Raw genomic sequence first — 20284 nt, 5'->3', positions numbered from 1 at the left:
TATGCTATTGGTGGGTATTCGTCAGATTAAAAAAAAAAAAAAAAACCAATCGCTTTCGTGATGGGATCATATTTGTAACCCAGATTTTGCCGGTTGATATTCGTCCGGAATCTCAGGCCATTCATTAATCCCATCCAAGAGGGCCAGCGCCATACCTCCGCTCTGGTGTATTTGGATATGGCAATGCAACAGGAACGCCCCAGGGTTAACGACATGGTAGCGAATCGCTAACCAAGTCGGGCCAGTCGCAGCCGGAGGGGTTGCAAAGGTATCTCTGATCTGGGGAGTTTCAAAGTTGAAGCTCTGGGGAATATAGTGCATAGCCTCAGCTACGGAAGAGTATTTCCATTTCCCTTCGCCCTGTCCGATGACGAAGAATTTGTTGGAGTGTTTGTGGATGGGATGAGGGGGTTGGAGGGCATTCGCCACATCGAATACCAGGTCAACCCATGTTCCGTTGTGGGTGCTAATGGTGAGGTTCTTCCGACCCTTTTCAGGGTTGAAGAGAAGCGGCGACTCCTCTTCCAAGGCAAGAGGAAAGCTGGAGTTGCCCATGGTCCAGGTATAGGATTGATCGAAGCGCTCAAGAGTTAGAATATGTGTTTGAGCCACCTGTGCATGGGCCACATTCTGGGGAGCGAACGGGACGATAGCTGATTCATCTAAAACAGTGTGGATTGGTAACGTAGGTGCTCCAACAATGTCGATGGATGGAACTGAAGGTTGCGTCTGGGGTAGAATATGGCTACCATTTTGATATGTCATTAGTGCAGTGCCGTTCACGATTTGATTGACGCCAGTATTCGCCACGCGAATAGTGTAGTCGCCTGCTGGCTTGTCCAACTTGACTAATACCGAGTATCTCGCGCCGTTGGTGATGGTGATCGCATCCACTAACATCGGCTCGATATATCCCCCATCAACCGCATAAACGTACATGGGATGTTCATCGATTGAGAACGTAATTGTCGAAACGAAAGCCGAGCTGATTAGGTCGTAGCTAACATATGTTTCGGCAGCGTTCACATAGAACCGTTCTCTCGGGCCACGGCTTGGTACACAGCCCGAAAAGACTGACGGAGGAATGGCGCTGAGATTGTGTTGGAAGGTTCCCTGCGCGACACTATTCGTTGGCGGAAGGCATCTGGGAGAATTATTAGTTCGTGCTGTGACACCCTGTGTCTGAGGAATAGAGCCATACCCAATATCAGTCAAGCTTTGGTTTCCGAGAACCCCCCTTTGCGCTAAGGTAGTGTACCGGTCTAGGGTTTGTTCTCCTAGACAACTAACTGACCCCTTACCGTTCACGAGCAAAGCATTCACACATATTGCATCGCGGCCCATTGCCTTTTCAGCGTCCCAAAGTTCCTCAGCGGTCAGTTGGCGTATATCAGACAGCATGATTGGGATAGATCTGCTCTCCGCCTTCTCGAGGGTTTTGAGTTCGTGCGGATCACTCGAAATCGAAGCAAAGGGTCTCTCAACAGACGCAGCGGCAAGAATATGGATCGCACCGTAAAGGCCATCCTCCTGTTGACCGCGCTTGTGGGCGTGATAGAAATAGCTTCCATGGTTTGTCGCTCTCCATTTATAGAGGAACGAACCTCCGGAGGGAATCGGCGTTTGCGAGAGACCCGGGACACCGTCGGACCATGGAGTATCTTGCTGCTCAATGCCTAGCGCGCAGAAAGTGTCAGACACCGTCATAATCCTGCCAAGGTGGGTTAGGTCTAGGAGGGTTACCATGGAAGTGGACAGTCGTAGAAAACGGCATGTTGTTGACAACCAAGAACTCGACATCGTCTCCTTGCTTCAACTCCAAAGACGGAGCTGGGAATTGACCATTGGCCAGGATCATCTTACGATGAATCCCTGCTGGTTGCCGGTTTTCCCATGTTAAGTTGATTTGGAACGAAACCGTGTTTCCGGTCACCTTCAAGTTTTCACCGTGGCCATAAACAAATGCTACAAAGTAAAGCAGTAAGATGGGCAACGCCAAGCCACATCGCAGAAGACCCATGCTGCAGAAGCAAAGAAACAATCAAGCTGGGGATATGCAGAGTCAAAAACCGGACAAACCGGGGGACGCCTCGAGAGAAATAAATCTCTGCCACAAAGCACGCTCGACGTGCATATGGGGCTCCATGCTGCAAAAAGAAAACTTCTGGCCATGCAGGACAACAGCCCTGGCATGCATTCTCACGCATAGGACAGCTGGAGGAAGCCCATATCTTGGACTTGGACCAATGTTGGGCCGATCTATTGGATTCAGAGCAAGGGCCTTGCCGATCATTTCCTACGAACTGTGGGTTCCCTCGCCCAAAGGATTGAAGGAATGCCGACTGGTCGACAACAGAGGACTGAACTCGAAACCCAGGTCGCTAGTCGGAGGCTGAACATCGAGGCTGAGCTGACGGCTTGGCTTCACAGCCTCTGGATATGGCGTGGAAGCCTCTCAACCAATCTTTGATATTGGCTCCTGGGGGCCTTGCCGCCTTACAGTCACTTGCCCATCACCAGATCTCAGGATGGTGCAATAATTCAGCGCCTGAGCTCGCACTTGCGCGCTCGCACCGTGCGGACCAAACCCGCTCTATTCGTGACTCGTGAGCCTCCGCTCGTTAGTTAGCATAAGGGTGCTTGAGTAGATGCCCCGCCGAGCTGCCGATTGCGCGCACACCGCAGTGCAAACCTCGAAGATCGAGGGCTCTAGCTTCTGGAATGATGAAGCACCAAGAAGAGGACCGCCATGCGGGAAAATCGCAGGAAACGCGGAAACACAAAGGATGGGCAATGCCGGGCGCGCAGGGGTTGAAATGAATTCTCCGAATTCCGCATCAGCACGCACAGCAGCAATAATAGCCCTGAAGGGAAGGAGGTAATAGTAAGCCCCTCTCTTCTAGTGTGTTGATTGTTGAAGGAAGAATGATCGGGATCCACATTGCCGGCCTCCCCGGACTGCTGGCAATGATGTGTTGCGTGTTTACACCGTCGGAACTACGTATAAAATTCTGAGGAAAGTGTACCTGAACAGTGCATAACTATATTGTACAATTCGAAGATAGAAAAAGAAGCAAAAAGAGACAGTAGAAGAGCTGAGGATGAAACGATTACTAAAAAAACATATTCTTCGAGGAGGTAAGCGACAACAAAACCCCCGTTTCGTCAACGATAAAGCGCCGAAGCTATCGAGCAAGACGTACATATGGGCATAGTATGAGGAACCCCTAACCAGAAACCACAAGCCAGCAAGGTTTTTTCACTTTCGGCCTGGATTCCTCGTTGACAGCGCATTTTCCACGTGGGACAAACTCGGGCGCATCTCCGCGAAGCTTATTGCCCTGAGCTAAAGGCTTTCTCAATTCACATGGGCTCTCTCCACTCCACGCCTGCTCAGATGGTGCCTGGGGAAAGGCTTCAAAATGAGGTTCCTGGTAAACCTACGCGAGAGTATTGTCAGTGATGGGCTATTTGGGTTTTATGGAAATGGTCTCTGTACCTGATAAGAACCGGGAGAGCGACACTCGTCCAAAAACGGTTTGTTCTGGAGGTCATGGAATCCCTCTGCCGACCTCCTGAACGGACCACTGAACGCCCTTTCATGTGCGTACGAAACTGGAGGATAAAAGGGTCGGGATTGCGGCAAATCGTACGGCATGGCCGGAAGAGTAGTATCAAACGGTCTGAGAGGCGGGCTACCAACGTTTCCAGCGGAACGGCCATGGCGCGGGTACCAGCCCCCGAACTGAGGAGGTGCTGGGGGACCGGGAGGACCGGGAGGACTGAAGCCAAATCGCGAGTTGTGACGCCCGTCGAAAGGACCAATATCCTGGGACGCATGGAAGGGAATTGGTAGGTCGCGTGGTGAGAAATTTCTCTTCCGGTAGGACGAATTGTACGAGCCAAATGTGTTGCCGCTCTGTTTAAATACAAATCAGTTGCTGATACTATTTACATTTGAAACAACCGAGTGGAAGGGATAGAACGCAGGGGACTATACCGAGCTTCTCTGATACCTATGGCCTTTTCCCATGACTGGATATTTGTGTTGACTCTTGTTGGTTTGTGTTGGGGATGATGGAAGGAGTGTAGAAGAGGGAGTGCCAGGTGAGACTGAGGTCGAGTTGGTGGTCGTCCGATGGGGTTTATTTCACTCAAATAGCGCAGGCACGTCTGCTGCTGGCTGTAGCGTTGGCACTGTCCCCTCCCAGGTGCTTGGAGTCATGGGCTTTAAAGACTAGACAGTACATTCTAATGAAAGCTGATAGAATTGTCCATGTTGGCTATGCATCTCGCCTTTATGATATAGAATATATATAGGTGGTCATGGTGTCTCAGCAGAGCTACAGAACGGCCTGGGAAGTGAAAGGAATCTTCAAATATGCCGAGTCATTGTAAACTGATCAAATGGCTATTTCGAAAGAACTATGGCTCTGATTTAACTAGAAATCGTTCTGTTCTACAGGGCAGTAGGTTGAACTCAGTCATTATTCCAAGGGCACATGCTCTCAGTGTCCATCTGGGCTCTGACCCAGGGCGTTTGCAAGATACCCAACGTTAGCTTTCAACTACGTAGCCATTTGATACTGAGCTGGTTGTGGACTGAAATGCCTGGTAGATTCCATTCTTACGTACATATCTTTTCCTCATGTGCGTTGGGCCCTTTGTCCGTTTGATAGAGTGAAGAGAGATTTGAAACATGCAAACAACAAAGAAATTCTGGAGAATGTGTCTCGGCTCAATCCTGCATCCCCAAGTCCACAATCGCCTTCTAAATCTGGACGCTCGATAGCAACCTTCCCTAATTCTCCGCCAAAATGGCAGTGCAAATGTCGGGGTGTCAAAACGAAAGTGAACCAAGGGGGTGGAAAGATATGGCATAGAAGCCAAAAGCCATTAGATCTAGTGAGATCTCACAGCAAAATTCTCCAGGAAGAGGTCATTCTTTGGACGATTTTATTTTATTTTATTTTGCCTTTTTTTTCATCGCATTTTTACCTTTTCGTCTGTTTTTGGCGTTTTGATGTTTTGTGCTCCAATGGCTGATTTCCTTGGATATTCAAAGATCGGGAGATTTGTTAACGGGCCTGAAAAACAACAAGAAAGTGACTCAAAACATTGTAATAAATAGATGAGCAAGAGAGAGTTGAGTGAACTGTATCTCCATTAGTGAATGGCACCCCCGGGAGAAAGGTTAGGTCCATACCTTAGTCCTGCTCAAATTGGGCCTGAATTTCGGCTAGGCTGGTCTTAAGGGTATCCTCAGCAACCTTCTTCTCCAAGGCTTTCTCCTTTGCAAGTATCTCCGTCTGGATTGTCATCTTTTCTAGGTTCTGATAATCCGCGAGTTGCTGCTGAAGGGTAAGAGCTTGCTAATGATAGTCGTTAGTAATCCGAAAACACCGTCAAACCACATTGAAACAAAAGCAAGAAGCCTTACGCGAATCGCTGTCTCCCTCTCCAGCGAGGTGGACAATTCTCCAACTTTCTCACATAGCTTCTCTATGCAGATGCGGATCCTCTCCAAATCGAAGTAAGTCTTGGCTTCTAGGATCAACGGTGCGTCGCCAACTGCAGAATTGGGTGACTCCATGATCTTCTGAGACGGTGGAGTCAACAGATTTCCTGCAATACGCTTGGGTCCACGCGTCAAACGGTGAGGGCTTCCGGTTGAGGCTGTCCGTACATGGGGTCTGCGTGTTTGGGACTCCACACTGACCGGCAGAGCTGCCTTCGGAGCTGGCGTGGCCTTGGTAAGAGTTGATGTTGTAGGCCGAGCAAAAGATGGTATATTACTGTCCAAACCGCGATTCTGAGGCGCCAAAAGGCGGGGAACTGACGGGGTTGGGGTACCTGGTGATTCAGCCCTAGTTCTGTTATTCCGGCCGCTTCTATTCCAACCAACTCCACTGGAGAGCCTGGTGGCATACTTTGTCTTTGGTCTAGCGGTTTTCTCGGAGTCGTTACGGTCCAAATTTTCCTTCGCCATAGCTTTCACACTGCCAGGGTGTTTATTTTCGCTCGCAGCTGCCGGTGCCTCTGCACCGCCTCGGGATTTGAACATGTTGCGGAAACTTCCTAACAGGTGGTTACTTTTCGACTCTGGAAGTCTGTGTTTGTCCGGAATCGGGCTGAAATGAGGTTCGCTCGGAGCCAAGGGTGTAATATCATTGAAAGTCACGTTTCGCCTTAGGTTCGTGATCACCTTCGAGGGTTTATTGGCGGAGCTTTGCTCTGAATGAGAAACACCAGGAAAATCGGATAAGGCTTGTAGTGAAGAAGACCTAGGTGGACGAGGGCAAATGGTGCCAGCCTTTATCACAGTCTCTGGAGTAGCTTGTAGTTCAAGGTTTGATGGTGTGCCCTTGGTCTCAGGCGTTGCCTTTCCTGGAGTCTGTAGCTCAAGGCTCTTGTTAGAAACCTTACGTACGCTGGGCCCCTGACCGGAAATATATTGATCTGGGATTTTCGGAACCATAGGTTCTTCATCAGAGTGTAGGCTTTTTGAGCTTGGTGAGAGGAGGCTGCTCAAGCTAGACTTGTTGATAGGTTTACGCGAAATGGACAGCTCTTTACCACTGATGTCCCTTTTCGAAATACTTTCCATAGAGATCTGTGGGCGGCAGAAGTTGCGAGAGACTGGAGTACTCTCTTTGCCGCTACCGATACTGATTTTCGAGCCCTGTGTTCCCTTCGATCCAGGAGTAACATCTCTTGGGATCTTGGAATTTTTCGGGGTGTTTGGAGTGAGCTTGCCCAAGCGTTGTAGGAGTGAGGGACTGCTCTTTTGAGTGGCAGAAGAGCTCGACGACTCCTGCTTAGCGTCTCCCATGATTACTTTCTCAGCAGATGAAGTAATTCTTAAGGTAGGGCCACGAGTTTGATTACCGAGAGGTCCCAGGACACGCTCGCGATACTCACCTGTAAACGCAACAGGCGGTCTTTCGGGATCGCCGATATCTGGGAAATCCCAGGTATCAGAAGACGAAACCGACGCCGATGAAGAAGTTTCAGCGAACTTGAGGCCCGTCCCTTCAGTTGATTCAGATGTAAGAATGGGTGCCTGGTCAGTTGGCGGAGGGCGAGGCCCACGAGGCTTTTCAACCAGTCGAACCCCTTTTGGAGATGGCTCATGTTGTGTGTCTTGCATAGAAGCACGTAGCTGTTCGGCGCTACGTCTGTGAACGGCAACTGGTATAGAGCTACCAGATCTCAGCCCCTTAACAGTAGACGATATTCCTGCCAGCTTTGGTGCGGTAATGCGAGGAATACGTGAGCCGATAGAATCATCATTATTTCTCGACAAGGGTTGAGTTTCAGGGCTTCCGGGTGTCCTGGCACCTAACAACACATTTTCGCTCTCTGCCATACCTGTAGTGTTAGCAACATACGCCAGTAAGGTGGCGTATAGAGAGACCTACTTTGTTTGTTTTTACCATTACCATCACCACGGCAGAGGGAACCGATATCAGGTGCACTTTCATAGGCAGAAATTGAGGTTTGTTTTGTGTTTTCAGGAGCCTTAGTGGAATCTTCTACTTGAGTCTCATCAGCATTTAACCCCAATCCATGGTGGTTTATCCTCGCAGCAGAACGTGGTTCTAGTGGTATAGAATAGCAACTTACCTTCCTGGTAGCTGCCATGGTCATCAACACGGACATTGTCGCCCGCAATATTGGTGGCTGCCTTAGAGTCGTCAACAGGGCTTTTCTTGGGCGAGCCTCCTGCCTGTGACATCTTGCTGAAAGGGTTCAGACGTCGACAAGCAGTGACAGCCCTGGAAGATACCGAGAGATGTAGCTTAACACGTTATCTGGGAACGTATGAAAGCTGAAGGAGGAACAAGAGAGGTGGGTGGGGGGAAAGCGGGAGGGAAGGAATGTTTTTGTCTGTGGGAAGTGTTGCTGGCAGATAAATATTGTGAATTATTTCTCGGCGTTATATTTCAAGAGAGTGTTTGTGTATTTGGCTTGAAAAGACTATGGCGACGGCACTAGCCAGTCAGTCGCAGGAGAAGAGAAACAACTCGCATGAGCTTCATGGTTCACTGTTGCTGAAGTCACCAACCTCGAAATCTCTGCACCTAGAATGATACCAACAGAAGGGATCTTTTTCTTCTTTATAGTGCAAAGATGTGTATATGCAAGGAAAGCACTTATCCTCCATCCATTCTTTGTAGGTATATGCCTGTGTAACCTTGGAGCTACATGGGTTCAGCCTGTTTGGTGTGCACTTGGAACTGATATGGATTTCAGGGATTTGACAAGTTGAGGCTTGTTAAGCACTTTTCTAACAAGCAAGCCATGCATGCTTGAGTTTCTAAATGTTAGCTTAACCCACAATAACAAATGACACTAATACCTTTGCTGTCTCAGCAATTTGAGCCGACTCATAAGATGTCTTTCGATGCGCCTGATTCTCATACCCATAACACGCTGAATAATATCTCATCCACTTTGTTGGAACTTTCCCCGGTGGCATATTTTCCTCTTCAGGGTCCAGCTATGCTGTGTACGGGGACATACATCTTTTTGAAGGCCCCCGATCTTGAACGGCATTCCGTATTGGCAGAAAGTTCAAAATTGACGCATTTTTTTCAGACGACAACGTATACGCCATATATACTTTTGCTAAAGCGGTCGACATAGAGTGCAGGGCATTTGGAGAAGTGCTAGCATTCTCCTTTTCCCGACCAGGCCTTAAGGCTATTCGACTGGCTAACTGGAATAGCTTATGTGCCGAAACCGAGATGCATTTCTAGACCCGGTAGTTTCGAGACAATGTTTTGGTTCATGTCGATTCGGATATTCTGAATATTCAGTCTCTGGCACAATCAGCTTAGTCACATCATCGAAAGGGGTGCATTGGGTTGCCGGCTAAACCGATGAGCCATACATACCTCATTAAGTTTCGAGAGAGATTTGATACTCGGCATACGAATGGATGCCTGCTCGACAAGCCTTGGGCTGAGGATTCACTACACCACTCTGGATACGACCATCTGCAGCGGTTGACTGCTTCATCACCAGCCAGAGGCTGTGTTTGTCTGAGCTTGTATCTTCCAGATATCTGGATTCCATCCATAGCTGAAGTGCATTGGGTATTTGGGATAAAGTGTTTGCTGGAACAAAAGGCAACGAAATAGCCAACAGAATTTAAAGAGAATAAAATGCTTATATTATCGGTGTTGTATATTCCTGAACAAACAAAGGTGGCTGTCACATTTGTGTAGGTCTGGCAACTCAGCATCCGAAGCGATACCTCTTTGGGAAAGCTAGCTTGGTGAATAGCAGCACGCCTGAGGCACCTTTTCTTTTGCTGTTCCAGTTCTTTATCTAGCTTTTATCCTAGCTATGTATTTAGTCACCTAAATAGCTTGGTTATTCTAAAGTTTGTATAATTAACCTCTTCTCTGTATTATTTAATGTGAGATAGGGCTGGGATCAGAAACGCAATATTACTATAGCAATATTGGTATGAGTTTACTTATATTTGGAGAGCACTTTTATAGTATCAAGGATTAAGTATCAACTATATCAGTATGCTCACCGCGTTTTCTTTTCCCTGCAGTATGAGCGGACGAGCTCTCCGATTTTGATCCTGTGCTTGTCCACTCACTCACCTCCCATTCTATGGTAGTCGACTGGTCATCGCTTACCCCGGCGCCGCGTCTTCTTTTCATTAATTTACCCAGTCCACTCCCTTCGATCATCTCCTCAAACCAGGGAATTCCGTCCGTGGTTCCATGCCTATAATTCCGAGCGATATCCGACGTGGAAATGTCTGGTGGCACAACGAGAGTTGATGAAGATTTGGAGACGGGGACTTCGGAAGAAGTTGGTTCCTCTTCCTCCGCTGTCGATCCTGGGGACTCGGATTCCTCCCATTGGGGAAGAAGCTCCAAGTCCTCTAATAGCCGCTGGTCCTCGCCGTACAAGCTGCCAATAGTCACGGACATGAAATCAGCCTCGTCGCGAGGGTGTTCACTCCAGTATGTAAGCGGCGATCCGCAAAAGCCGCAGAATACCCTCTGCGTGTGCGGTGCATGCTGTGGCGAGAAGATACGACGGATGGTGCCATGCGTCTCGTCGGGGAAGAACGATTGGGTATGGGATTGGTACCAATTCAGAGGAACTCGTAGCCAGGCAGTAAGTGGTGTGCCATAGGACTTCCCTAGATAACGATCGCGTTAGGATAGATGGACCCCTCAGAAATTCGAACGTTTACGTACGGTTGTCCCTGCCGCCGTCAAAGTAGACGCGGGCGTGGTCGGTCACATTGTCAGGAATTTGAATCAGATATTGATTTCGCCCACACATACAGGAGCCATGCAGAGACTCTTGCCGGTCCATGTTGTTACGGAGGGGTGGTTGTGCGCTTCTCACGTCAAACTGGTCGCTTTTTGTAGCGAGGTATGTGGAGATGAGGTCATAGGTAGTATTAGTGGAGGGAGACCCGTCGCGGACCAATTGGTACACCTCACTCACTTCATGTGTCAGAAAACATCAATCCATGAAGAGGTATAGGATATTGGTATCCAGAAATCATCGAGATAATTAAAATGAAAGAGAATAGGTCACTTTCATTGTTGAACAATGCACAGCCGAGTCATGTCAAGGATGTGAAGGAGCCAAGTCTGGGGAGAGTTTGGCCTCGATCGTCCGTTTGGGTCACTAACTTATTATGGATGCAGAGATTTGGAGGCTAGCCTGAATAATTGGCCAGTATCCATTCGGTTAGCCATCGTTTGAGGAATTGATTGCGGGTGGATAAATTATGGACTTTGGGCTGATCAGGGAGTCGGGACGAGTCGACTTCTCCGCACGCTAAAGTGATCCTAATCTTGAGGGTTCGAGATGTCGCAGTTCCTGGTTTGACACCTTGACCAAAGTCTTCCCTTCCTCTGGCCTCTCTACCCCCATTTCCCCTTCAAAATACGTTCTTCTACCGTTTATCTGTCCATTTATTTGCCTCTTCGTGCCCTTTTGGCAGTGCTACTTTGTTCTCGTCGGTCACACTCGCCGTCACATGAGACCCGCTCTTTTGCTACACTCACTTCTTCCACTCGTTCTTTGAGAAAAACCAGGCAACATGCCGTCCGCGCAGCAGCCTCCCATCCTCGCAAGCTCTTCTGAGCCATCCTACTCCCCGATCGCGGCTAGCGCATCAACAAATGCGGACGAACGGCATGATCGCTCTTCCTCTACCCCGACGAACTCGTCCCGACAGGGGGGTGCTAGCGAAAGGGACAAGCCTCGTTTGACGGAGCAGGAAAAGAAGAACAACCACATTGCCTCTGAACAGAAACGACGCGCAGCAATCCGCGAAGGCTTTGACCGGCTCACCGAGCTTGTTCCTGGCCTTGAGGGCCAAGGACGCAGCGAGAGCATTGTTCTGAAGAAGACGGTCGACTTTATCCGCCAACAAATCCAAGAGCGTCAAAATCTTGTTGAAGAAATTGAACGCCGAGGAGGTCGTGTCAACGACGATATGCGACCTTGAGTTGCTTATTCCCTCGGCAATCCCTTCGATGCCGAGGCTCGCCGGCTTTCAGGTTTAAGTTTTATGGCTGGTTTCAAATCCTTTTCACGCAAGAAACGACATAATGCCTTCCGTTGATATTCCGTCGTATACCCACCGCGACGCGTTTCGGGACATTCAGCGAAGAGAAGCGAAAGGGGCGTGAGCTACAATCGGTCCTCAGTAAGGGGAGACGATGGGACGATGCATTTCCTTTGCAGCCCTACTTATTCTCGATATACAGAGTACAATTGGGATGTATATGTACCCCATTTTTCATGATAACGGTTTTTACAAAGGTTCTAATGATATGGCGTTTGGGTGTATAAGCATGGTATGAGGTATCCTGCGGGATAAGGTCTTCTCAAACTTTGGAATCCATTATCCGTGTGCGATTTCCTTCTACTTTATCACAATATCAGTGCACATTTCTCTTAAGGCCTATTGTTTGTTGGGAGGTTGCTGGAATAAAACTCCGGGTTGACACACGACATAGCCAACTATTGCGTGAGCGCATGGAATTATGAACCAAAGAGCACATAAAGTCCAGGTGAATCTTGATATGTATGTATATATCTAGATCTATCTGAACAAGTCCAATTAGTTCCTGCAAATCCATGCCTATAGAGAATATCATCCAACCGTGCATCCTATTGCCTCGGTGTTGCCGAGAGTATTACGTATCGTCAGGTACTTGGGTACCGACATACCATGGCTTGACCGAAGAAGCGATTTCTCAGTATAAATTTCGCTTGATATAGGATGGAAGTATTCCTTCAGAGATGTCGTCAAGCAATACATAAACCCCAGGTGCCCAGCCTCACCGCCCACCGATTCTTCAAGGCGAGTCAGATCAAGCCTGGAGGGACGCTTCGGATACTAAGATCTGCCCCTCGTTCGCAACTTTCCACCTACTACAAAATCTACCACCATTTCTGAAACGCCCAAGGGAACAGATCAACTCACCATGCCCGACGATAAAAAAGAACCGCTCCTCTCCACCTCGGACGATCTACCCCCGGCCTATGAAGCCACAACTCCAACACTCGTCCCTTCAAAACGCCAACTCCCACCACCCCCGCCTCTCCCTCTTCCCGTGCTCCAAGACCTTCGCAGCAAGCGCGTAGTCCTTGCCTCACAATCCCCGCGCCGCCGCCAAATAATTTCCTACCTGGGCCTGCCTAACATCGAAATTATCCCGTCCGACTTCGCCGAAGACCTCCCCCACAGCCTGCAACCCTTTGAATATGTCCTAGCAACGGCCACGCAAAAGGCGCAAGATGTGTACGCACGCGAGATCGTCAACGAAGAAAAGGGCGAACCCGCGCTCATCTTAGCAGCGGATACGATCGTCGTGGAGCCTCAATCGGGTAGTATATTGGAAAAGCCACGCTCGGAGGCGCACCATATTGCTATGCTCAAGAGTTTAAGGGATACGAAGACACATAAAGTCTATACGGCAATTGTGGCGATGGCGCCGCTAGATAGTGCGCGGGATCCCGGGTATGCGATTGAGACAGCGGTTGAGGAGACAAATGTCAATTTTGATGGCGCGGTGACGGATGAGTTGATTTTGGCTTACGTGCGGACGCGGGAAGGGGTTGATAAAGCGGGAGGGTACGGGATGCAGGGACTGGGGAGTATTTTGGTGGAAAAGATCGATGGGAGTGCAGATAATGTTATTGGGCTGCCGTTAAAGACAACATTGAAGGTTATTGAGAAGGTTATGGCGAAGGCAGATGATGACGATCTGTTGGGAGGAGAAGTGGAAGGGGATGGGGAGTCAGAAGAAGATTGAGTGTTATTTGGCATCGATGTTTAGACGTTAAGACGTTCGAGATACCCAGTGGGTTATAAATGGAAGGGAAGTATCCGGAAATAGTCACATTTCAAGCCCAGTGAGATCAAGGTCTATCCTGAGTTAGGCTACCGATAAAAAAATCAGATAAAATATACAAAGGCAGACGCCCTAACATAGAAAATAACTCTGATATAAAGTGACGAAAATAAAAATGGGTAAAAGAGAGAAACCAAACATGTTCAGTCTATGCCTTCCAGATCCGCTTGACAGTCTCTGTCAGACCGACATCGTTTGTTTCAAGTTCGTACAGGCCAACAGCCGTGGTAAGAGTGAAACCACGCAGAAGCCAGTTCATGAATGAAGCAGTCTTGGGGACACGGCGTGTAGGGAAGTAATCGATGATAGATGCCCTGCAGAGGCGTTAGATTTTCGCATTATGAATTTGAAGCCAATGTGAGACATACTGGAATCCAACGTGAGAGTGAAGGATGATGAGCGAGCAGAGAATGGCATCCGTCGTAGGGTTGAGGGAGCCGGCAGCGAAAGGAGCGATGGTAAGAGGGATCAGACCAACAGCGACCAGTCTATTTAACGACATTAGTAAAGTTCTGAATATATATTGCGACATCCGCGAGAGTTCGGCGCACCTCTCAAAAGTCCAGTGGTAGCTGCCGTGCGAAGGGTGAGGCGTAGGGATAGGAGCCGGGTCGTTCACTATGTAGAAGGCTAGTTAATATCCGTCCAACAAGTGATGTGCTTCTCGAGATATTCCGCATATCTTTCTATCGACATATAGGACTCGAATATTCGATTTTCTCCTCTTCCAGATTGCATATGCCAGACTCGCGAGGATGGGTGTGAAAGTTTAACGTACTTGTTCCCCGGATAGATTCTATATTGAGAATTGATTAGCATCATTCTTAACACCCGCATCCTCTTGGGCTATGCCCAATAAACCCTCCAAATCTTAGAAATCCGACAAAGCAACAGTTCTGGTAGACTCACGAGGCTCAGGAGGCAGGATCTGCTTCTTCGCGGAGGCGTGGAAAGCCACGACCTGGGAGACCCCAGCGGCATTCCGGGTCGCCAGCGGCGTCCGGAAGGCAGAGAGGCAAGACTGACGCATTAGAGAAGCCATTGTGATAATTTTGGTGTTAACGCCGAAAAAAATTGACCTCTTTCCGCGATTCAGCGCACTGGGAGACACAGAACAGAAGATACAGTCGTGAAGTCGAAGTTCCGCAGGAACCTCGGGAGTCCGCTCGGGATGCAGTCATCACATTACGTATCAGGTGATTGGCTGGCTACCCTCCGCCCAGCCGAATTTGGCCGACTGTCGGCAATCCAGTCGTTCATGCGACGGCACGAGCCACGAGATGAGAGTTGTGTTCTGCATTTCTATATTTTCCTTTTGTATATTTGAGAAGGGTCCCTATCCAGAGGGACCTGACACCATTTGCGCCCTTTTAAGACGTTTTATGACAAACAAGGATCCGTTTAAAAAGATGCTACCAGTCTCAATATCAATATATTGGCGTAATTCTTCAATTGCCGAGGGTGAGAATTAACCCGCAGGATGTTATTGCGCCTCAAGCAGCATCTATCCTATGAAAATACGCCCAAAAACCATACAAGCCAACTTGCCATGATTATCATCACTCATTAAAACTTCAAGACAGCCTTGCCCAAGTTCTTTCCATGGAAAATGCCGACCAACCCTTCCGCCGCGTTGTCAACGCCCTCCGTTTCGTGGATGAGGGTCTTGAATGAGCCATCCTTGATCCACTTCTGCACATTCTCCTGATGCTCCTTGGTGTACTTGTCTCCCATTCCAGCATCACCGACAATAAACCCGCGCATAGTCAGACGCTTTGTAAGGACAAAGCTGATGTTCTTGATCGGATACGGTGCGCTGTTGTACTGAGAGATCAAACCGCAGACGACGACGCGGCCAAAGTTGTTGATCGCCCCCAGTGCCGCGTCCAAGTGCTCGCCTCCAACGTTCTCGTAATAGATGTCGATGCCGTTAGGGGCCAGGCGAGCTAGAGCATCTGCAGGCTTTTCCTTCTTATAGTTGAAACCGCCATCAAACCCGAGGTCCTTGATAATGTAGTCGAGCTTCTCATCCGATCCTACACTACCGATGACCTTGAGTCCCTCATGCTTGGCAAGTTGACCGACCAACTGACCGACGGCACCGCTGGCGGCGGAGACGAAGATCGTCTCTCCCTTCTTTGGCTGGCCAATCTCATAAAGCGAGGAGTAGGCCGTCAAGCCCGGCATACCTAGTGCACCCAAGAAGACCCTGATGTCCTGGATACCCAGTGGGTTTTCGAGGGGACGGATTCGGGACAGTTCATCAGCGCCTACCGAGACATACTCTTGAATAGGTAGGCGTCCAATGATAAGGTCGCCTTCCTTGTAGGAGGCATTGTTGGAACGGACAACCTTGGCGATAGTTGCGCTTTCAATAGGCTTGTTGAGAAAGAAGGGGGGAGCGTAAGATTTGACTTCAGCGCTGCGCATACGACCTCGCATGTAGGGATCGAAGCTGGTGTAAAGCGACTGCAAAAAAACGCCGTCCGCAGGTGCCGCTGCGTTTGCATCGTATGAAGCCGACTCAATGACGAGGTGCTCCCCGGGAACAGGGTATCCCTCGGGGATTTTCTTGAAGACGAGAGCTTTATTTGTGGCCATTGTAGTTAGAGGTGTCAAAGATACGTAAGAGCAAAGACAGGGCCGTAAGTTAGGTCTAGAAATAGATGTGAGTTGATGATATCAGAATAGCGAACCTCTCGGCATGGAATGTTTTGGATTTATAAGTTCCTCGGTATGCTCCAGAATGGAGCGGGGCAGAGCCAAAATGTGCAGACTCAGACTGCGGATTATAAAGCATGATCCCACCTCGAGAACATTCTCGAGAAAGGGAGCCAGAACAGCAGATCTCAAACGTGTGGCCCAGTGGTTATGCCTGGAGTTGGTTCCGAAAACGGTATTGTGGCGCGTAGCAACGAAGATAATGCTAGATTAACTGGTATAAAATGACAAGGATCTCGGTGAACGGGCCGTCAGAATGATCGTTTGCGTGATGGCGCCGCAAGAAGACACTTTCTTGGTGAAAGAACCGAGGATGGACTCCATCTGGAGCTCGGGGGTATTGCTTGAAGGAGGAGACATCGCCCTCGGCGCTGGTGAGGTCACCATGAACTAGAAACCGGAGCAGTCGGTGAAGAAAAAGCTCCCTCTACTCTTTCCCCTTCGGGTTGTGCATCAAGTTGTGACATCAAATTAACTGAGAATGAGACTTCAGATCCAGAGCTCCGACGCAGCGACGATTGGCAGTCCTCGTATAATAATTAAAAAGCGACTTCATGTTGGTTACGAACTCCAGCCAAACTGCAGTGGACAACAACGCGCCATTGCCGACCAGAAAATGATTCCTGAATTCCTTGAGAAGGGCCCAGAGGAGCCTGGCGTCCTTATACGTACAAGTAAGTAACACCCCCCTCCCTTTTAGTAGTAGTGAGGAGATGTAAACTGGAAAGCAAACACTCAAAGCTGAAGCGACTATATGCCTGAGGCAGCAAATTCCGACAGATCGGCCCGGTCAGGCGCAATACGTACTTACGTACTGAGAGTCCCTACTCAGAGCCAAAAAAAAAACATGATGTTGAAATTAACCTTGTCAGGGCAGATAATCAAAATGATCAATGGATATAGATCTGTCGATGGAGTCGCCCCCAATTTCGCCTAGATCTTAGAGGCCTCTCCCCGTAGTCAGCGTGCGATGGCCAATTATCGCGAGTATCTCCCTTCGCCGCCTTCCAGGCAAATCCGCGACTTTTCTGCCAGTTGATATTTTCTAGATAAGAAGTTCCGTCTGGGTTTTTTTCCCTCTCTTCCATTGCCATCAGCCGTGCTTCTTCCCAACTTTGTTTGGATTAATTTTTAGTGGTCTGTTGTCTTTCTGCATCTTCTTATTCGGGGCATTTTGCATACATATACTCTATATCTTACCAACCATGTTGGTTGCCTTTCGTCGCTCCGCTGTGAGCCACGCGCTGCGATCCTCTCCCCGAACGTTGTCGGCGCGACCAACTCCGCAGCGCCTCCAATCGATCTATTCATCAATTACGGGGCCATCATACGCGCCAAATTCCTCTTTTCATTCATCTCCGTTTAGATCCTCATCGGCGATCGCTGTTGAGAACAATGACACCCAGAAGTTTGATCTGGACCAGCCCGGGCAATCGACTTCGTTCCAGAAGTTAGCAGAGGACGGAACAGTTTCACGTCCATTAATCGACTGTATTACATCGCATTTGCGCCTGGAGAATATGACGGAAGTCCAACGATTGACTATTCCGGAGTCCGTAAATGGCGGAGACCTGTTTGTTTGCCCTTCCCAATCTGCTCTCTCGCCCCCTTTAAATTCAATCGTACTAATTTGAAAATCCAAAAGGCTGGCCCAAGCCAAAACTGGTACCGGTAAAACACTTGCTTTCCTTGTTCCTGTCATGGAGAGGCTTGCCAAAGATCGCTCTTTGAATAAATCGATTATTCGTCGTGGCCGGAAAGTTGGAACTATTGATATTAGGTCAATCATCATTTCTCCCACGCGAGAATTGGCCGAACAGATTGCAGACCAAGCTGCACCCCTCGCTGCCAGACTTGGCTTGATTGTACAGAAAGCGGTGGGAGGCACTCAGAAACGGGAGGCTTTGCGACGAGTCTATGCAGAGGGCTGTCACATCCTAGTTGCAACTCCCGGTAGACTTCGGGACCTCCTATCCAACCACACCGGTGGCGTGACGGCCCCAAAGCTGTCTTCGCTTGTTCTAGATGAGGCAGATCGCTTGCTGGACCAAGGGTTCGCTCCCGAACTTATGGAGATTCAAAACCTGCTTCCGGACCCAAAGCAAGTCGACCGTCAAACCCTCATGTTCTCTGCCACTGTTGCCCGCGAGGTTATGGGTATGGTTCGCAACACCATGAAGCCAGATTTCAAATTTGTTAAAACCGTCAACGACAATGAGGTCCCCACGCATCTCTCTGTTCCGCAAAAGGCAGTTATCCTAAATGGCCTCGAAAACGCTATGCCAGCTCTATTAGAATTGACCAAGCTTAATCTGAATAGAGACCCCCCATTCAAGGCCATTGTGTACTTGAACTCTACCAAGCACACGAATACTACATATGAAATATTTAAGCACCTACTGATTGACCCCGAAACACCGCGAAGCGGTAGCCCTCTCGAACCGTTGTTCCAAGGCGAGATTCATTCTCGTCTGTCACAGGCCGAAAGGACACGAGTTTCGAACAGGTTTAGAAGGTGTAAAACGGGTATCCTCTTCTCATCCGATGTCACCGCGCGTGGTATGGATTTCCCCGGTGTCACCCATGTTATCCAAATCGGTTCGCCAAGAGATCGTGATACCTACATCCATCGTCTGGGCCGAACGGCCCGCGCCGGCAAGAAGGGCGAGGGATGGACCTTCCTCCATAAAGGGGAAAGGGATGCATTCAATAACATGTTGCGGGATATTCCTGTCGACGTGGACAACAAAACCCTCACTACCGCTAGCCTCAACATGTTGGACGAGGCCGAAGTGACACCCGAGGCTCTATCCACCTTGATGCAAGTCAAGTCGGCCACTGCTCAACTTTTGCCAGCTGCCAAGGAGGAGACAGTCTCAGCCATACTTGCGACTTTGTCTGGAACTTTCAAAAACAAGCGGATGTTGAGCACCGCTATCGAAGACCTCTCGGTTCATGGATTCGGCCTACGCTCTGCACCATCGATGAGTGAGTTTAAGTCCCAGGCTTTAGGTCTTGGCCAGGAGGATGGCTTTGCCATCCGCAGTCGTCGCCGCAGCAATTACTCCCACGGTGACCGCGGCGTTCCTCGCGGTCGTGGTCATTCCCGTGATTCCTTCGGTAGCGGCCGCGGCCGTCGCGATTCCTTCGGTAGCCGTCGCGATTCCTTCGGTGGTCGTCGCGATTCCTTCGGTGGCCATCGCGATTCCTTCGGTGGTGGCCGTGATCGTGGCACCCACCGTGGGCGTGGTGGCCGAAATGACCGCAGTGACCGTGAGAACCTTGGCGAGTGGCTCAACCAACGGAGGGATGAATGGGCTTAAGCCATACAGCTAGGCCTCCAGGTTCTCAATACCACCAAGTGTCTCCCAGCCGTTAGGAGGTAATACTTAGACACCCACCCAATTTGCCCCCTAATAACGGACCTACGCTCAACGACAACCTGCTTCTACTTCTTTGAAAAGAAAAGGCTTCTCTCTCCCTCTCGCAAGCCTGATCGAATAAAAAAGGGGGCGCTTGACGACCCCAAAAACCAACAATCCAAACTCAGATGCATTGGGCGGCGTTTATATTATTCGGAAACTACTCACCTCTCCCTCTCTTCCTTACTCGCATTCACTCCGGGTGTCTCAATTCGCTGCTGACGGTTCGATTCGACTTGCATTATTCTTGTAATTTTATACATACCTGTTTTGCTTCGGCCTACCACTTACGATACCTACTTACTTATTCTGAATGGTGTTCGATAGGGATATAACTTCGAGTTAACCATACCTTGTACGCTACGAATGTGTTGGATGTATTATAGATAGGATTCTTTTCCTCCTGTGTTATTAATTGAAGATTAATTTCCTTATGCTTTTGCCCCACGTGAATAGTTAGGTTGATTGCGTTGGTAAACAATTCGATTTTAGTAGAACGAAAATAGAGTGAAAATACAAAGGCCCAAGTTCTATCCAAATGCCCTATCCTCGAAGTAATCGTTAAATCATCGAAGCGAAGTATAAAAACAGAGCGGTCACTAGTGAAAGTGAAGGGAAATATGTAAGGTTTATTGAAAACTCGAAAGAACTCTCACAGAGAATCTAAATAGAGGACAAATAACAAATTAACTGGATGAAGATATCATACCATTCCCATCCTCT

The 20284-nt window shown here is 49.0% G+C and overlaps 8 protein-coding genes across 8 annotated transcripts; 2 read left to right on the top strand and 6 right to left on the bottom strand.

Moving 5' to 3' along the window:
• Positions 1-66: 66 nt before the first annotated feature.
• Positions 67-2020, bottom strand: ASPVEDRAFT_120349 (multicopper oxidase; the record flags this gene model as incomplete). The annotated part of the gene is made up of 3 exons (XM_040805788.1): positions 67-1144; positions 1202-1676; positions 1744-2020. The coding sequence occupies 3 exons, from the start codon at positions 2018-2020 to the stop codon at positions 67-69; spliced, it is 1830 nt and encodes a 609-aa protein (XP_040662867.1).
• A 1207-nt stretch (positions 2021-3227) lies between these two features.
• On the bottom strand, positions 3228-3658 carry ASPVEDRAFT_120187 (uncharacterized protein; the record flags this gene model as incomplete). The annotated part of the gene is made up of 2 exons (XM_040805775.1): positions 3228-3440; positions 3500-3658. The coding sequence occupies 2 exons, from the start codon at positions 3656-3658 to the stop codon at positions 3228-3230; spliced, it is 372 nt and encodes a 123-aa protein (XP_040662866.1).
• A 1549-nt stretch (positions 3659-5207) lies between these two features.
• ASPVEDRAFT_119370 (uncharacterized protein) lies at positions 5208-7369 on the bottom strand (the record flags this gene model as incomplete). The annotated part of the gene is made up of 2 exons (XM_040805691.1): positions 5208-5372; positions 5441-7369. 2 exons carry the CDS (start codon positions 7367-7369, stop codon positions 5208-5210), a joined length of 2094 nt encoding a protein of 697 aa, XP_040662865.1.
• A 1936-nt stretch (positions 7370-9305) lies between these two features.
• On the bottom strand, positions 9306-10353 carry ASPVEDRAFT_67896 (uncharacterized protein; the record flags this gene model as incomplete). The annotated part of the gene is made up of 2 exons (XM_040815970.1): positions 9306-10174; positions 10233-10353. 2 exons carry the CDS (start codon positions 10351-10353, stop codon positions 9522-9524), a joined length of 774 nt encoding a protein of 257 aa, XP_040662864.1. The 3' UTR covers positions 9306-9521.
• Positions 10354-11092: 739 nt separating this feature from the next.
• On the top strand, positions 11093-13319 carry ASPVEDRAFT_122834 (nucleotide diphosphatase; the record flags this gene model as incomplete). Its single annotated transcript, XM_040806024.1, has 2 exons — positions 11093-11477; positions 12406-13319. The coding sequence occupies 2 exons, from the start codon at positions 11093-11095 to the stop codon at positions 13317-13319; spliced, it is 1299 nt and encodes a 432-aa protein (XP_040662863.1).
• A 247-nt stretch (positions 13320-13566) lies between these two features.
• ASPVEDRAFT_120997 (CybS family protein) lies at positions 13567-14460 on the bottom strand (the record flags this gene model as incomplete). Its single annotated transcript, XM_040805845.1, has 5 exons — positions 13567-13732; positions 13787-13906; positions 13970-14036; positions 14197-14214; positions 14328-14460. The coding sequence occupies 5 exons, from the start codon at positions 14458-14460 to the stop codon at positions 13567-13569; spliced, it is 504 nt and encodes a 167-aa protein (XP_040662862.1).
• Positions 14461-14984: 524 nt separating this feature from the next.
• ASPVEDRAFT_122033 (MDR family NADP-dependent oxidoreductase) lies at positions 14985-16019 on the bottom strand (the record flags this gene model as incomplete). The annotated part of the gene is made up of 1 exon (XM_040805949.1): positions 14985-16019. The coding sequence occupies one exon, from the start codon at positions 16017-16019 to the stop codon at positions 14985-14987; it is 1035 nt and encodes a 344-aa protein (XP_040662861.1).
• Positions 16020-17344: 1325 nt separating this feature from the next.
• ASPVEDRAFT_118641 (DEAD/DEAH box helicase) lies at positions 17345-18940 on the top strand (the record flags this gene model as incomplete). The annotated part of the gene is made up of 2 exons (XM_040805631.1): positions 17345-17712; positions 17785-18940. Coding segments are annotated over 2 exons (1524 nt in total), but the record flags the coding sequence as incomplete, so codon positions are not given.
• Between the last annotated feature and the right edge of the window lie 1344 nt (positions 18941-20284).

Source organism: Aspergillus versicolor (genome assembly GCF_001890125.1).
Source record: "Aspergillus versicolor CBS 583.65 unplaced genomic scaffold ASPVEscaffold_1, whole genome shotgun sequence".
In the NCBI taxonomy this organism is placed as follows: domain Eukaryota; kingdom Fungi; phylum Ascomycota; class Eurotiomycetes; order Eurotiales; family Aspergillaceae; genus Aspergillus; species Aspergillus versicolor.
Note: the sequence above shows the minus strand (reverse complement) of the source record. Positions and strands in the feature narration are given on the sequence as shown.